This window comes from Lepidochelys olivacea, assembly GCF_965140295.1.
Source record: "Lepidochelys olivacea isolate rLepOli2 genome assembly, chromosome: 10".
NCBI classification, from domain to species: Eukaryota; Metazoa; Chordata; order Testudines; family Cheloniidae; genus Lepidochelys; species Lepidochelys olivacea.
Genome location: NC_140420.1, coordinates 21183836 through 21202639, shown reverse-complemented (window position 1 = coordinate 21202639; position 18804 = coordinate 21183836). Strand labels below are relative to the sequence as shown.

Genomic DNA, 18804 nt, shown 5'->3' with positions numbered 1-18804 from the left:
AACTGTGAAATTTACTTTTGTAACATTGTTCCCTGCGGTAAAATATATACTTTTTTTTTTTAGAAATGTAATACTTTAATTCATTTATAATAGCAACTCTATATATAAAAAGTATTCTTTTCTCAAATGTAGAACAAAGTTTTTCTATCCTTTTATTTAACGTAAAATAAACAAACACCCTTCAAAAAGACATTTTCCTAACTTTTCATGACATCATGTATATTTCTCCAGTGTTTAAATATACCCATCCCAAGAGTAATAGGACTTCGTGTCAGAGAATGATAAATATTTTAGACAAGCATATTATAAGTCAGACGTGAGGGGGGAGGAAAACAAATTGGTAAAGTGCACAGTTACCCCTCCTTGAAATTAATCCCATGTTTTAGTAATAGTACAAGACTGTTTTAACAATCTAAATGAGTTTCTACAAGACACTAATTGTTTTTGCTGAAGCAGTTCTAGTAATGAACAAAAACTCCATTCTTTTACCTACCTATGAAGTATAAACCAGACGTTTCATCAGTTGCTACCTTGTACACGAACTTGAATGACACCTTCCAATGATTCTGCATTTTCCTCAATGGATCATCAGTCTGTATGATTTCCCTAGTCCCTGTTTGCCAGAAGCTGGGAATGGGAAACAGGGGATGGATCACTTGATGATTATCTGTTCTATTAATTCCCTTTGGGGCACCTTATCGGAAGACAGGATATTTGGCTAGATGGACCTTTGGTCTCACCCAGTATGGCTGTTCTTATGATGGAAAAAAGGGGAGAGAGATGATGTGTTTGATGCAGAATATTGACCACACATCCTTATGGCATCTACTGTTGGGCAATCTGTAAATTGTCTTCGGCAGTCTTGTGCTTTGAAAGGTATAGAGAATGGCAGAATACTGGCCATGGAAGGAAGGAGGGAGGCATGAAGGAAACAGACAGTAGAGAAGGCGTCAAGCTTAGATGACTGACGGATACCTTAAAAATATAATTAAAGAATAACATTATACATTTTGTCTGCTGCATATTTGCTTTATCTGGATAGCAGTGTCATTTGGTTTTACTGTCCATGCTGTCTGTATTAACAAAATTTAAGTGGTGGTGGTAGAAGAGTGTAGCATAAACATAAAAGGTAAAATAACTCCATTCTTTTTATAGGAACTCAGTGGCGAAAGGACCAAGAACAAGATTTGAAAAATGTCCTGAAGAACATTGACCAAGACATTCCATTGGTATTTGTCAGCGGAAATCACGATATCGGCAATGTTCCAACACCTGAAACAATAGATGATTATTGCAAGCACTGGGGAGATGATTACTTCAGTTTTTGGGTTGGAGGAGTTTTCTTTCTTGTGCTTAACTCACAGTTATATTTTGATTCCTCTAAATGTCCTGAGTTAAAGCAGGCCCAAGACGAGTGGCTTGATGCACAACTGGCTGTAGCTGAAAAACAGACGTGTAAACATGTAATAGTATTTCAGCATATTCCTCTATTTCTACAAAACCCGGATGAAGACCATGACTATTTTAACTTGGAGAAGTCGGTTCGGCAGGAGCTGATGGAAAAGTTTCATAAAGCAGGTATCGCTGCTACTTGCATTTAACTGATTTTTCTTTTCAGCACTATGATGTGAACAGCTCATATCCTGGGATACAATAAGTGGACATTGGGTGGGTGAGTGTGTTTCCTCTCTCTTTCCTCTACCTTTTTACAGGTTCTATCTTTTAAACAGTAAGCTCTTCAGGGCAGAAACTCCTTTGTATAGCATTTAAAAGAATGAGGTTAACTGGGGTAACACAAATGAACTACATACAGTAGGTAAACTTTCTCCCCCCCCGCCCACACACACAAAAAAAAAAGAAAAACAAACAAACAAATAATCCTTCCTTGACAGCCATTAGTTTGGACTGCCTATTTGACAAGAGTGTAAGAGAGATGTGTCCCAAGATGCTTGATTGTGTGAATGGACAGTATCCACAGGTTGAAGCCTCCCACTGCTAAGTGTGTGTGTGTTTGTGTATAATATATAAATATTTTTTAAAATTAGATCCAGAGAATAGGCTGTATCCCATACAAGTGAAGCACCAGATAATACTGATTCAAGTCTGGTTTAGAATGATGTGATTGACAAATCTGTTTGATCTGACAGGTGTAAAGGTTTACCTATGGTAAAGAGTAGTTTCAGGCAGGTCAGCTCAACTTTGTGAGCCGGGCAGGACACCTCCCATTTTACATCTCCCCATAAAAAGAAGAGCTGCTGTCACAATGAAATGTCATTGCTTCATATCACCATGTATTTTACCTTGATCACTTCAGAGTCATTGTCCATTTTTAAAACGCACTCTGCGTGAACCAGTCACAAAAAAGAATAGGTATGGTTGTTCTAAAACAATGACCCAGAATTTCACATACATGTTTTGAGGGGTATTTAAGTCTATGCCTATGGGTGTGTATGTTCCCTGCAAAAATAATTGTCAATATTTTATTTCCCAAGCCCAGAAACTATCGCAGTAGTTCAGCAAGCATCTTTGAATTTTAACATTTTAAAATACATTTGTTTTTAAAAAACAAAACAAAACCCAAAGTTATCCCTTGGTACTGTTAAAATTTAAACCTTTTCTATCACAGAGATTCACTGACATTGCAATATACCTCACAGATGCGTTATTACAAAATCATACTCTGCCACATTTTATTTTAGTTATTAGATCCCTGCTGCCAACCTGACCCTAATATGAAATAAAATGTCCCAGAGGGATGGGAAATAATATAAGGGTATAAGGAAAAGTATCCTCTTTCAAGACTATCCTGGAAGATCATAGTGGAGGTTCTTGTACAAAATATAACCTTTCCATTTTGTCCTTTTTAATCTTTGTGAATTAAATTGTTTAGCATTTTTTAAGAAAAATACAATATGCATATCTGTTTATGGAGTTTTTTTAAAGAGCTGTTCATATCAGTACTAGTTTAATAGGAAATATCTTTAATCAGGTAAATACTTGTACATTTGTTTTAAAGTGTTTAAAAATGTATGTGTGAGATAGTGTTACTTGGGCCTTGTCTACACTGCAGAGTTTTATCGTCAAAAGGCAGCTTTTGGCGACGAAACAATGGAGGTGTACATGCTGCAATGCCACTTTTGGTAACAAAACTCTTCAATTTCAGCAACAAAATAAAACCACCTCAATGAGAGGCACAGAGCTTTTTGCGACAAAGTGTCCATGTAGATGCTGCCATTCATTATATCACTGTAACTGGCTTCCCCCAGTATCCCAGAATGTTGGTCATGACTTCTCTCCTCACTGTTTTGAACTTGGCTGCCCTGCATTTCTGCCTCACAGGAAGGCACCCCTTCCCTTTCAGAGCTCTGTGAAGTTCTGACAGCTAAGCATGCCGCTCAGCTCCGGCAGCAAAGAGGAAATCATTAATGTGGAATGCTGCTCTCTCCCGCACTATGGAACACACAGGCAAGCAGGCAGAGGCGTGTGTGTATGTGTGTGAGACTGCTGTGCAGGCAGGCGGGGGCTGATGTTGGGGGTGTCCCCCTTCACCGCCTCAGGACTGGTTGCTTTTGGTGGTTGGCTGAACTTAGAGAGACAGCATGCCAACACACTCCCTCTCCCCCGACGCACACTCTGTCTCTCTCACATACACACTCCCCCGACACACATTCTGTCTGTCTCCCACACACACACACACTCCCCATCACGTGCTTCCCCCCGCACACTTCAGTTGAAAAGCGGCTGGCAATCTAGCACGATGCCCATGGAACGATAGGATTGTGCAACCTGCATCATGTGATGCTGTACCTGCCCCATGAGGCATTGAAAACCCTTCCCAAAGAACCCTGGGGCCAGTTGCACAGTGGGATAGCTACCCACAGTGCACTGCTCTCTGCCAATGCGAGAGCTGCTAGTGTGGATGTACTCTGCCGACACAACGAGCAGTGTGGACATGGAATAGCAGTTTAAAGTGCTTTAATTATAGCGATAAAACTCTGCAGTGTAGACAAGGCCTAAAATGAAATGGGTGTCATAAGTCTCCCGGAGGTAAATAGGCATTAATGTAGAGTCAAAACATTGCTGTCTTCCAAGTTCATTTTCATTCAGTTGACTTACTAACATTTGGTACCATTTTATAATTGTGGCATTATTCCTTTGATATCAGAATTAATTTATGTAAAATGCCTTCATTGTAAATGATACTGTATTAAGCACTAGTGCATTATATACTCCTGGGGAAATTCTGTACCAAAAAAATTAAAAATTCTGCACAGTATTTTCAAATTCTGCAATATTCTGCATATTTTATTTGTCAAAATAACACAATTTAATCACAACAGTTTCAATTATTTTTGGTCATTTGTTTCAAAATACCTATCAGCAAGTATGTCTGTAGCAATACAGACAACAAAAAATAATCAGAAAATGTTTTTTGACAAACAGATTCCTTTACTAGGCATATTAATACAGAACTCTGAGTAATAATAATTCATTTAAACTACAATACAGAACTGTATTTCCTGCACCCCTCAGAAGCAGTGAAAAGGGTTTGAGGGAGTCCGGGTTAACGAAGGAGCTGAAGGAGAGGGAAATAATTTCTGGGAAGGAGCCTAGGTATGAACTTGGAGGGTTGTTGGGTATGGGTGGGACAAGTATGGAAGAGGTTGCGGGGGTGGAGAGGGACTGCTAGGGAGCTTCCCCATGTAGATGCTGGCTGACCTCTAGCTTCTCCCATTCAGTCAGGCACATCTGCCCCTGTACTCCCATGTGGCCCTGCACCCCCTGTTCCCCCATGTATTTCTGTGCCCCCACTCAGCCACCCGCTTGTTCCTTTATGGCCCTGCACCCCCAAGTGTCTCTGTGCCCCCACTCAGCCACCCGCTTGTTCCTTTATGGCCCTGCACCCCTTCCCCGTCCCCATGTGACTCTGTGCCCCCTCTCAGTCACCTCCTGCCCCCTGTAGCTCTGCACCTCCCTCTTTCTTTACCTATGTGGCTCTGCACATCAGCTCCCATTCAGCCCCTGCCCCAGTCTGTCCTCCCCCACTAACCTTTATGAGCCCCATCTGACCCCTCAGCAGCCCAGGCTGTCTGTCTCCCCATAGCTCCCCACAGCGGGTGCTGTGAAGAAGACCAGCTCTTTCTCTTCCCCAGCTGGCTTGGAGCAGCTGCTGTGTTCTAGCACCACAATGCTCTCTGGTGGGCAAAAGGCAGAACTGCCGCAACATTCCCACACAAGCTTTTTTCTGCGCAAAATGTTAAAAGTATGCACTGCTCATTAATTATGCACGCACAGTGGTGCAGAATTCCCCCAGAGTAATAGTGTTACTGAAAATTAGCATTCCACTTGCCTTTTAAAGTTCACGTTATACAGTGCTTCTCCCTATCAGAGTATTTCACAAAACTACATCTTGCATAGTCTTATCCTGCCATTAAACTGAAACTTGGTTGCCTGAAACCTTTATCAGTATATAAAGGTCAATCATTCCTATTTTCTGGCTGGTTGCAACCATGTTAACACTTCAAAGAGCCATCTCTTCAGATAATGTTTTACAGAGTTAATTAATTTAAAGATAACATTAAATAGTACATGGCTGTTGTATTTAACTTGGTGCATCCATGGCTTTTTTATAGTCTCTCTTCTTTCAGTGATATTTCATAATCTATTGGTAGCTGTACTTAAAATGTCTATACTTTAAATATGTTAAAACTTTATCAGAGCACCAAGATAGCTTTAATTTATGGGAAAAAGAGACAGTAATGAAAGACCACTCTATTGAACAAATCACCCACTCCCAAATAATGAGAGCCACATTGTGTTCGGATCACTTACTACATTTGTATTAATTAAACAAATGAAATGAGGATAAAGTGCTAGAAAGCTAGCAATACAACAGCTTAACTAAATAAGCTGTGAAAAATTCTCTGACTCAAAAACAGAACTCTCTGTGGCTGAGTTTCCTTAGTAACAGATGCATTCTGCTTCCTTTTTTTTTATTTTTATTATTCTCTTGAAGAGCCTTCTTTGTAGGAGTATAAAAAACAGTTATCATGGTAGCACAGATGTGTAGTGACACCAGTTATTTTCTATCTTTATGCTTTTCCCAAGAATTAATCAATTTCAGCACACCCTTGGTTATGAAATTGGTTTTCCCCCATATAATTCACCTCATACATACATGGAGGAAAGAGAGAGACAATAGATAACAAAGTCCCAGTGTACTCTGCTTATTTTCTGGGGAAAAAAAACCCAGACACTCTGGCTCTTGCAGGTTAAGGAGGTTAACCTTTTGATCACTTAATATTTATTCTAATTTTCTAAGATGAGAAAATTATTCTGTCTTTTTAATGAAAGGTTTTTTAACACCCCTCCACGCCCTCACCTGCCAGTGTTCTACTACTTTTCTCTGCCTCAGTGGGAATGACTTGAAATGCTATACAAAATGGTTTGTAATGATGAAAAATTCTAGTAAAGAATTCTCTTCTGTAAAGGTTAACAAGATATTTTTGTCTGAACTTGGAATATTTTTCCTGTTTTTAAGTCTGTCTGTCTGTCTCTCTCATACCAAAAAGCAATTTTAATGTTGGGGGTGGGCGGGGAAGAAATTGCCAGGGAAAGTGAAATAGGGAAGACATTTGCACTTAATAAAGGGCTATATAGCAATAGGTAAACTTGGTTGTACTATAAATGAAGAAAAAGTACATGGAGATATTTAGGAAGTAAATGGTGTTTTAGCATTCAAATATTGCATAAAGTTTCTTCAGATTAATTAACTTGATTTCAGAAACCTCAATATCCTTTTCAAGTTTAGAGCTCAGATTTGGTGTGGTTACTCTAATAATCAGTTGCATGTTTAATATGTTTTTAATCTGATTTCAATATCTCATTCATTACAAACAAAGATAAAAGACTAACTGACAGAAGCTACATCTGGTGCAAAATGCTGAATTACATTTCTCACATTAGACGTGTCCTTAACAGTTGAGCTAATTAAAGATAAAATCATGTCCTTATGATAAATATTTATAAATTGAAAATCTGGCACTTGTAAATGTGTATTATTACTTTATGAAGTTAAACCGTACAGATAACTATATATCTAACAAATTATCCATTTTCCTGTCTATAATCAGAGATTTTTGGTTTTGAATGTAATAGTAGATTAGCTCAATCCAAAACAGTTTTTATCAGCAAATAGAAATTTGTTTCTGAAACTATAATGCTTTAACTTCTGAGTTTTAGACCTCTGTTTGAAAAGGCCAGTCTCCCTTATGTGCGCACACATTCTCTCTCGCTCAGTGAAGGTGAAGAAAACCTATGTGAAACATATGGAGTGAAAACATATTTGACCTACCCTAACGCTTGTGCATTTTAGGATTTGCACCTGCAATATCAGTTGGAGCCAATGGATTCTAAAGGAGTTGTAGGCGTGCTCAGCTGTTCAAATTTTTATAGTGCGTTCACAGGTGTTTGCACCTGAAAAGTGCAGGCTCAAGTGTATGTGTACACAGTTTTGTATGTGAAAGGCTGGGTGCAGGTCACACTGAAAACTTGGCCCTTAGTTCATATTACTTGAACAAATATATATTGTTTCTTAAAACTGAACAATTGTTTATTTCGTACAAAGCATAATTAATTGTGACTCTATTTTATTTAAATAAGTATAGTTTTGTCAGTAAATTACATATATTTGTGACTTGAAAATGTAACTACAGGTCAATTTAAGTACTCATCCTGCAAACACTTAGTACTCTGCATACACGAGCAACGAGGTTGGTGGGACTGCTTAGATTAGTAAGTGCTTCACCCAGTAAAGTGATTGCCGATAGCCCTAATTCAGCAGAACACAAATGTAATTAAAAGTTTTGTTGAACTGGGAACTAGTTTAGTGAGCAGATTTATAGACCAAAGAGATTAGGGAAGAGGAGTTTGTGGTCAGGGATGACACCAAGATTACAGACACTGTTATGTGAGAGATTTTGAAAAGATGATTTTGTGCCCAAGAGAGTGCTGCTTAGAAATGCAGAGTTGAAGAAAACCTCTTCGTAAAACAGCAAGCAAGGAAGGTCTGCTGGTGGTGGTGGTGTTTTTAATTAAAAAAGGGGGAAAGCCTGACATTTATCTTGTGGTTTAAAAATATATATATATATTTGAAGGTGAAATAGACAAATAGCCTTTATATTAGGCAACAGTATATATAAAGATGAAGATAATCAGTCTGAGGTTAAGAGCTGGATTGTTCCTTATAGACTCACCCACGTCAAGGGTGGGAGCGATTCCAGAGTCTTTGTGCTCTCTGGCATGCACTCCCTGTCCTGCCCCCCCCCCTTTTAAAAAGGTATAGAGAATGCTCAACTTAATGGCCAGCCAATTCTATTGGTCCATGTGGAGACATAGCCCTTCCTTCTTCCAGCCTGTAAAGGCTGGCTAAAGGCACTAGTATCACACAGTTCTTGCACTCATTCCATTATTAAGGGAAAATAAGAGTAGAACAGTACTGGGGGGGGAGGGGGGGCTTGGAATCACAGAAGTATAATTAAACAATAAGGCAGGACCGGGGTCTAATTATTGTGATAGAATTACCCTTCCAGGGCTTATGATGCATTACACACAACTAACTTCCTCTGTTCCACTACAGTGCAATTATATCATAATCATCCTGACCCCTTTTCCCTGGTGCTGCAAAACTGATATTCTAAAGGGTTTATTTGTAAGTAAGACTATATTTCATTAGAAGAAGATGGTGTTGCAGTTTTAAAGTTCTAAATAACCTCACTCCGCTCTCTTGCTGACAGGGGAATAGACTTCTTTAGGATGTTCATATGTGGCTTCTACTCAAAGATGAAACCTTTCCTGTCCGTCATACATTACATTTCAGGGTACTGAAGATTTAATTTGTAACTAAATTTTAGCTACCTAGATGTTCTGTAATTGTTTCTAATCCTTTAACATTCTGGTCTGGCCACTTCTACATTCCTCAATGTTGTAGTTAAAAGAAAAGGAGTACTTGTGGCACCTTAGAGACTAACCAATTTAGTCTCTACAGCTCACTTCAGCTACAGCTAGAGCTCACTTCATCGGATACATTCAGTGGAAAATACAGTGGGGAGATTTATATACATACAGAACATGAAACAATGGGTGTTACCATACACACTGCACCGAGAGTGATCACTTAAGGTGAGCTATTACCAGCAGGAGAGTGGTGGCCGTTTCCAGCAGTTGACAAGAACATCTGAGGAATGGGGGGGGGGGGGGCGCGGAGGGAAGAAACATGGGGAAATAGTTTTACTTTGTGTATTGACCCATCCACTCCCAGTCTCTATGCAAGCCTAAATTAATTGTGTCCAGTTTGCAAATTAATTCCAATTCAGCAGTCTCGTTGGAGCTGTTTTTGAAGTTTTTTTGTTGAAGAATTGCAACTTTTAGGTCTGTAATCGAGTGACCAAAGAGATTGAAGTGTTCTCCGACAGGTTTTTGAATGTTATAATTCTTGACGTCTGATTTGTGTCCATTTATTCTTCTATGTAGAGACTGTCCAGTTTGACCAATGTACATGGCAGGGGGCAGCTGGAAATGGCCCACCTTGATTATCACTACAAAAGGTCCCCCCCACCCGCTCTCCTGCTGGTAATAGCTCACCTTAAGTGATTACTCTCTTTACAGTGTGTATGGTAACACCCATTGTTTCATGTTCTCTGTGTATATAAATCTCCCCGCTGTATTTTCCACTGAATGCATCCGATGAAGTGAGCTGTAGCTCACAAAAGCTTATGCTCAAATAAATGTGTTAGTCTCTAAGGTGCCACAAGTACTCCTTTTCTTTTTGCTAATACAGACTAACACGGCTGCTACTCTGAGAAATGTTGTAGTTAGTTGTTGTGAAACTAAACATGACTGATTGAAGGAGGGGGATTTTCTCAGAACCAAAAAGCTCAGGCTTGTATATAATTTCTTGTCAGAACAGTGCACTGCAGGTTGCTTCATTTCTCCAAAATGTGATACTTTTTTTTTTTTACTTGATCAAGCATCCATATAAAGTGTGTTTAAAAGGTAGCGTTTTGAATTATATAAACTACATTCTACTTTCTGAAGGAATTTTATTCTTCCTTTACGTGTCCCACTGGATAATACATATTGTCTGAAAGTGTGAGTCAAAGCAACATAATCTAATGTTTATATTGGTTAGAATAAAAACAGGGATCTTTTAAAACTTCATGGTCAAGATTTTCAATAAATGCAGAGTTATCAAAATTTTGCAACAATTGTTAAGTATCATTTGAAGATAAACTACACGTTGTCTATTCATAGATTCATAGATATTTAGGTCAGAAGGGACCATTATGATCATCTAGTCTGACCTCCTGCACAACGCAGGCCACAGAATTTCACCCACCACTCCTACAAAAAAAACCTCACACCTATATCTGTGCTATTGAAGTCCTCAAATCATAGTTTAAAGACTTCAAGGAGCAGAGAATCGTCCAGCAAGTGACCCGTGCCCCATGCTACAGAGGAAGGCAAAAAACCTCCAGGGCCTCTTCCAATCTGCCCTGGAGGAAAATTCCTTCCCGACCCCAAATATGGCGATCAGCTAAACCCTGAGCATATGGGCAAGATTCATCAGCCAGATACTACAGAAAATTCTTTCCTGGGTAACTCAGATCTGACCCCATCTAATAACCCATCACAGGCCATTGGGCCTATTTACCATGAATATTTAATTACCAAAACCATGTTATCCCATCATACCATCTCCTCCATAAACTTATCAAGTTTAATCTTAAAGCCAGATAGATCTTTTGCCCCCACTGCTTCCCTTGGAAGGCTATTCCAAAACTTCACTCCTCTGATGGTTAGAAACCTTCGTCTAATTTCTAATCTAAATTTCCTAGTGGCCAGTTTATATCCATTTGTTCTTGTATCCATATTGGTACTGAGTTTAAATAATTCCTCTCCCTCTCCAGTATTAATACCTCTGATATATTTATAGAGAGCAATCATATCTCCCCTCAGCCTTCTTTTAGTTAGGCTAAACAAGCCAAGCTCCCTGAGTCTCCTTTCATAAGACAAGTTTTCCATTCCTCGGATCATCCTAGTAGCCCTTCTCTGTACCTGTTCCAGTTTGAATTCATCCTTCTTAAACATGGGAGACCAGAACTGCACACAGTATTCCAGGTGAGGTCTCACCAGTGCCTTGTATAACGGTACTAAAACCTCCTTATCCCTACTGGAAATACCTCGCCTGATGCATCCCAAGACCGCATTAGCTTTTTTCACAGCCATATCACATTGGCAGCTCATAGCCATCCTATGATCAACCAATACTCCAAGGTCCTTTTCCTCCTCCGTTACTTTTAATTGATGCGTCCCTAGCTTATAATTAAAATTCTTGTTATTAATCCCTAAATGCATGACCTTACACTTCTCACTATTAAATTTCATCCTATTACTATTACTCCAGTTTACAAGGTCATCCAGATCCTCCTGTAGGGTATCCCTGTCCTTCTCTAAATTAACAATACCTCCCAGCTTTATATCATCCGCAAACTTTATTAGCACACTCCCACTTTTTGTGACCAGGTCAGTAATAAAAAGATTAAATAAGATTGGTCCCAAAACTGATCCTTGAGGAACTCCACTGGTAACCTCCCTCCAGCTTGACAGTTCACCTTTCAATACGACTCGTTGTAGTCTCCCCTTTAACCAATTCCCTGTCCACCTTTCAATTTTCCTATTGATGCCCATCTTATCCAATTTAACTAATAATTCCCCATGTGGCATGGTATCAAATGCTTTACTAAAATCTAGGTAAATTAGATCCACTGCGTTTCCTTTGTCTAAAAAATCTGTTACTTTCTCAAAAAAGGAGATCAGGTTGGTTTGGCACGATCTGCCTTTTGTAAAACCATGTTGTATTTTGTCCCATTTACCATTGACTTCAATGTCCTTAACTACCTTCTCCTTCAAAATTTTTTCCAAGACCTTGCATACTACAGATGTCAAACTAACAGGCCTATAATTACTCGGATCACTTTTTTTCCCTTTCTTAAAAATAGGAACTATGTTAGCAATTCTCCAATCATTCGGTACAACCCCTGAGTTTACAGATTCATTAAAAATTCTTGCTAATGGGCTTGCAATTTCTTGTGCCAATTCTTTTAATATTCTTGGATGAAGATTATCTGGGCCCCCCGATTTAGTCCCATTAAACTGTTTGAGTTTCGCTTCTACCTCAAATATGGTAATGCCTACCTCCATATCTTCATTCCCATTTGTCACGCTACCATTATTCCTAAGATCCTCTTTAGTCTTATTAAAGACTGAGGCAAAGTATTTGTTTAAATATTGGGCCATCCCTAGATTATCCTTGACCTCCACTCCATCCTCAGTTTTTAGCGGTCCCACTTCTTCTTTCTTTGTTTTCTTCCTATTTATATGACTATAGAACCTTTTACTATTGGTTTTAATTCCCTTTGCAAGGTCCAACTCTACTTGACTTTTAGCCTGTCTCACTTTATCCCTATATGTTCTGACCTCAATAAAGTAGCTTTCCTTGCTAATCCCTCCCTTCTTCCACTCCCTATATGCTTTCTGCTTTTTCTTAATTACCTCTCTAAGATGCTTGCTCATCCAGCTTGGTCTACAACTCCTGCCTATGAATTTTTTCCCCTTTCTTGGGATGCAGGCTTCCGATAGCTTCTGCAGCTTTGATTTAAAATAATCCCAGGCCTCCTCTACCTTTAGATCCATAAATTCTTCAGTCCAATCCACTTCCCTAACTAATTTCCTTAATTTTTGAAAGTCAGCCCTTTTAAAATCAAAAACCCTAGCTGCAGATTTATTTTTATTAATCCTTCTGTTCAGTTTGAACTGAATTAGCTCATGATCACTTGAGCCAAGATTATCCCCTACAACCATTTCTTCTATGAGGTCCTCATTACTCACCAAGACCAAATCTAAAATGGCATCCCTTCTGTTCGGTTCAGCAACTACTTGATGAAGGAATCCATCAGCTATCACATCTAGGAAAATCTGAGCCCTATTATTATTACTAGCACTCGTCCTCCAGTCTATATCTGGGAAGTTAAAGTCTCCCATGATCACACAGTTTCCATTAGTATTTACTTTATTAAAAACATTAAAAAGGGCTCTATCCAAATTAGATCCCGGTGGTCTCTAGCACACCCCAAGCACTATCCCAGGGGAGGCTCTAATAGTTTTCTTCCCCAATTTAATTTTTGCCCAGACTGACTCAGTCATATCCATTTCATCGCTTCTTATTTCTTTACATTCTATCTCGTCATTGATATACAGTGCTACTCCACCACCTTTACCTTTATTTCGGTCTTTCCTAAACAGCACATACCCTTCAATACCTGTAGCCCAGTCATGACTACTATTCCACCAGGTTTCTGTTATACCTATAATATCTGGTTTCACTTCCTGCACCAGTAACTCTAGTTCCTCCATTTTGTTACCTAGGCTCCTCGCATTAGTGTACAAACATCTTAATTTTTGCTGTTTGGCCTCACTCACGTTCTGTACCCTATTAGGCACGGTTATTTTACTACCAGTATAACCTATTAGACTTGTATCTACACTGCCCTTCCTCCTACCTATGGCTGTATCCACTCTTACTTCATTTTCTTTCCACTCAATGCTAAATTCTGGCATGGAGATTACCTGGACATCTCCCAACCATCTCCCCCAAATTCCTAGTTTAAAGCTCTCTTAATCAGTTGTGCCAGCCTCCATCCTAGAAGTCTATTTCTTTCCCTACTCAGATGAAGTCCATCCCGAGAGAACTGTCCTCTATCCATGAACGCCTCCCAGTGGCCATACATCCCAAAGCCCTCCTTATAGCACCACTGCCTAAGCCATCTGTTGATAGTCATAATCTTGTCACACCTTTGTTGCCCTTCTCTAGGAACAGGCAGAATCCCACTAAAGATCAACTGAGCCTCAATTTCCTTAAGCGTCCTCCCCAGCCTAGCATAGTCTCCCTTAATACTTTCCAGCGAGAATCTAGCCGTATCATTTGTTCCCACATGAAGGATAATTAGGGCATTAAATGTCATGAAGAAGATGCTGCTAATGGGCTGCTGTGCTCACAGAACTGATATGCAGAAACTCATTTAAAGTCCATTATTCGGACAGCATGATTAGGGGGAAAAAAACACTCAGTTCTTTGGAACTACCAAATCTTGTTGCCTTGTCAAAATCTAGTCAGTTTCATTGATTGGAACCATTAAAAATAGTCTTAATTCTCCTCTTATTGGCATGGTTTTATTCTAGGATAACTATTAACTTCAGCAGAGTTACTCTTGATTTACCCACTGTTAGTGGGATCAGACTCAAGCCCTGTATTTAGACACTGTCATAACATACAGCTAAGGGTAGCATAAAATCCCTCCTTTACCTGTAAGGGGTTAAGAAGCTCAAATAACCTGGTTGGCACCTGACCAAAAGGACCAATAAGAAAAGAAGATACTTTCAAATCTGGGGGAGGTTTTGTTTGTGTTCTTTGTTGGGCTTTCTCAGGACGGAGAGAGGGACCAGGCAGGAAAAAAAAATCTCCTAAAACCCTACTTGAAATGAGCATCTAAGATTACAAAAATTGTAAGTAAAGCAAAGAAATGTGTTAGATTATCTTTTGGTTTAGCTTGTGAATTTTCCCTATGCTAAAAGGGAGGTTTATTCCTGTTTTTGGAACTTCAAAGTTGAGCCTAGAGAGGAATCCTGTGTTTTAAATCTTTTTATTACCCTGTAAAATTACCTTCCATCCTGATTTTACAGAGCTGCTTCTTTTACCTTTTCCTTTATAATAAAGTTCTTCTTTTAAGAATCTGATTTTAGAGTCGTAAAAATAAAGGGTCTGGTCTGTACTTTTATTAAAGGCAATTGGTTAGTATATTATTCTCAAGCCTCCCCAGGAAAGGGGGTGAAGGGGCTTGGGGGAATATTCTGGGGAAACAGGGACTCCAAGTGGTTCTTTTCCCTGGATGTTTGTCTAAATCACTTGGTGGTGGCAGCAATACCGTCCAAGGACAGAAAAAGGATTTGTGCCTTGGGGAAGTTTTAACCTAAGTTTTAACCTACGATAGAAATAAGCTTAGGGGGTCTTTCATGCGGGTCCCCACATCTGTACCCCAGAGTGGGGAGGGAACCTTGACAGGCACTATTTTAAAGGAAGTTCAGGAATTTTTGAACTGTTTGTTTGTGTTCAGGTGGTTATGAAAGTTCATCTTCGGTCTACAGATCAGAATGTCAATGTTCTTAGATATTTGTACACAATCTGAGTGTACTTTCAGTTCAGATTACTAGAGGCATGGTGATGTAGCTGATTGATTCATGTCTTGAAGACCTGATATAAAATCGCATTTCAATCGAGTTTGGTGCTAGTTGACACTTTGTCAGCATCATAAATCTTGACAGATCTCTGCATGATTGTTAGTCTCTGTTTGAGAGATGGTCATGACTTGGATCAGCAGGAGTTGTAGGAAACAGGCCCCTATGATTCTCTGGGATGATGAAACTCTCATTGGTCATGAAAGACTAGAATCATAGAATCATAGAATATCAGGTTGGAAGGGACCTCAGGAGGTCATATAGTCCAACCCCCTGCTCAAAAGCAGGACCCATCCCCAATTAAATCATCCCAGCCAGGGCTTTGTCAAGCCTGACCTTAAAAACTTCTAAGGAAGGAGATTCTACCACCTCCCTAGGTAATGCATTCCAGTGTTTCACCACCCTCCTAGTGAAGAAGTTTTTCCTAATATCCAACCAAAACCTCCCCCGCTGTAACTTAGACCATTACTCCTTGTCCTGTCCTCTTCCACCACTGAGAATAGTTTAGAACCATCCTCTCTGGAACCACCTCTCAGGTAGTTGAAAGCAGCTATCAAATCCCCCCCTCATTCTTCTCTTCCGCAGACAAAACAATCCCAGTTCCCTCAGCCTATCCTCATAAGTCATGTGTTCTAGACCCCTAATCATTTTTGTTGCCCTTCGCTGGACTCTCTCCAATTTATCCACATCCTTCTTGTAGTGTGGGGCCCAAAACTGGACACAGTACTCCAGATGAGGCCTCACCAATGTCGAATAGAGGGGGACGATCATGTCCCTCGATCTGCTCGCTATACCCCTACTTATACATCCCAAAATGCCATTGGCCTTCTTGGCAACAAGGGCACACTGCTGACTCATATCCAGCTTCTCGTCCACTGTCACCCCTAGGTCCTTTTCCGCAGAACTGCTGCCTAGCCATTCGGTCCCTAGTCTGTAGCTGTGCATTGGGTTCTTCCGTCCTGCACTTATCGTTATTGAACCTCATCAGATTTCTTTTGGCCCAATCCTCCAATTTGTCTAGGTCCCTCTGTATCCTATCCCTGCCCTCCAGCGTATCTACCACTCCTCCCAGTTTATTATCATCCGCAAATTTGCTGAGACTGCAATCCACACCATCCTCCAGATCATTTATGAAGATATTGAACAAAACCGGCCCCAGGACCAACCCCTGGGGCACTCCACTTGACACCAGCTGCCAACTAGACATGGAGCCATTGATCACTACCCGTTGAGCCCAACAATCTAGCCAACTTTCTACCCACCTTATAGTGCATTCATCCAGCCCATACTTCTTTAACTTGCTGACAAGAATACCGTGGGAGACCGTGTCAAAAACTTTGCTAAAGTCAAGATACAATACATCCACTGCTTTCCCTTCATCCACAGAACCAGTAATCTCATCATAGAAGGCGATTAGATTAGTCAGGCATGACCTTCCCTTGGTGAATCCATGCTGACTGTTCCTGATCACTTTCCTCTCATGTAAGTGCTTCAGGATTGATTCTTTGAGGACCTGCTCCATGATTTTTCCGGGGACTGAAGTGAGGCTCACTGGCCTGTAGTTCCCAGTTCCCAGACTAGTCCAAGCAGATGACAGAGCTTTTTCAACAGCCAGCCTACAGCTTTGGAGCTTCACGTACATTACCTTTCTATAACTGAGGGTAATAATGAATCCAACCACCTTCAGTACAAAGCCATATATGTAGCTAGACTTAACATTCGATATGCATTTGCGCGCACCCCCTCTCTGAGTGAGAGAGAACTGACCAAACAGTAAAACCTCCTAATTCTGTTTCTTCTCACAGTGGGGAAAGAAGAACATGGGATGACAAATTTGTTTGAACTTCTCTACCTACCTCTGGAGGGAAAGAGTATCATAAATGGGTGTCTCTGTAGATCACTCAGTTTATTTAAATGTTGTAAGACATTCTGGTATCATAATGATAGGTGTAATATGAAATCTAGATGCAATAGTTTTGCAGGTCATGACTAGGGGAGCCTCAGCAGAGATAAGTGTATAAAATTTTATTCAGTACCTACCTGCACTGTTCCTGGCTCTGCCCAGTGCATTTAAGGTCTTGCTTTCCTGAGCACTTTATCTACTTTTTTTTTAACGAATAGTCTATTATGCATGAATAGTAATTGATGTTACAGGTCCTAGTTTTTGTGAACAGGTTATGTAAACACAGAATATTTACAGAACAATTTTGATTTTAAAATATATTTCATTAAACTGATGTAATGTATACTTGTGGAGGTGCTAATGCTTGGACATTTCTTGGCACAATGGTTTGATTGCTTTATACTTCCTCTCTTGGTACCAGAGGTTTTACTAACAGTTAGTTCAGAAATCAACAGCATGCCTGCAACATGAAGAATTAGCAACCATCCACTGCTTTAATCACAATACTTTCTCTAACATAACGGGCAACACCATGCTCTTTGAACATAGCAAGTTATACAGAATTGTAGTTAACTTATCCAGACATTCTGAAGCAGGACATTAAATGATGCCTGCCTGGACAAAATGCAGTATTCTTTCTAATAGGACGTATTTCTGAAATAATAATTTGACAGAACTACTTTAGCAAAACATTCTAAGTGAATAAATGAAATTTGAGTGCATTACGCATTTTATAAGATTCTTTTTATGTTCAAGATCAAAGGTAAGAGAAAAGTAAATTGCCTGCTTGTCATCTTAGTATTATTGCGTTGAGTAGTTCACACTGGCTTCTTATGGTAACTAACAAAAATAAGTTAAGTGTAGATGAGTGAATAAAAATAAAAACCCAAACCCAAACTGTGCATTAGTGAAGAAAGAGGTTTCATCAAATAGACTTCTGTTAAAATACAGCAGAGACCTGTTTCTGTTTTCTTGTTCAAGATGTAACATGCATTTTTGACCAACATTTTCAACTGTAGGTGTCTGAAATTAGACACCAATTGCCAGATCCACAAAGAGCTTCAGGCACCTAAGTCCAACATGTGGGCCCTCCCTGAGATTCTGAAAATGCCCACTCAGCTGCCACCTAACCCCTAAATCCCAGACACTTGAGTTTCCTCCAGTGGGCATGTGCAAAACTTCCTATCTCCTGCCACTGCCAAGCTGTTCAGCACCCTAGCTAATAACTAATCTCTGATGGCATTCTCAAGCAAGTTGTTCCCCTGCCAAGATTGCAGGTGGGGCCCAGTCCTTCTCTGAGCCATAGAAGACAGCTGAAGGCAAGCAGGGTTGGAATTTTTGGCACTTACTTTATGCATCCAGTTGTTAGACCTCTCAGCTGGGATGTGGAAGAATCAGCTTTGAATCTCCATTCTGCCTGAATTGGAACCGGGACTGAACCTAGGTCCCACACTCCAGGAGTGTGCCCAAGCAACCAGACTATTGGGTTTTATGGGGTGGGGCTTTCTCAATGTCTCCTGTTGAAGCTGGTCTACTTCGTATAAATAATT

The 18804-nt window shown here is 39.9% G+C and overlaps 1 protein-coding gene across 4 annotated transcripts in view; it reads left to right on the top strand.

Annotated features, from left to right (window-relative positions):
- CPPED1 (calcineurin like phosphoesterase domain containing 1) overlaps positions 1 to 18804 on the top strand; it is a 94814-nt gene that overhangs the window by 63629 nt on the left and 12381 nt on the right. For 2 of the 4 annotated variants that reach the window (XM_084640536.1, XM_084640535.1), the window contains exon 3: positions 1156 to 1578. The exons of 1 other annotated variant lie outside the window; for it this stretch is intronic. In XM_084640536.1, coding sequence (XP_084496662.1) covers positions 1156 to 1578 — 423 coding nt within the window. The remainder of the gene's footprint in view (positions 1 to 1155; positions 1579 to 18804) is intronic. One more of the 4 variants, XM_084640537.1, reaches the window with a different exon arrangement.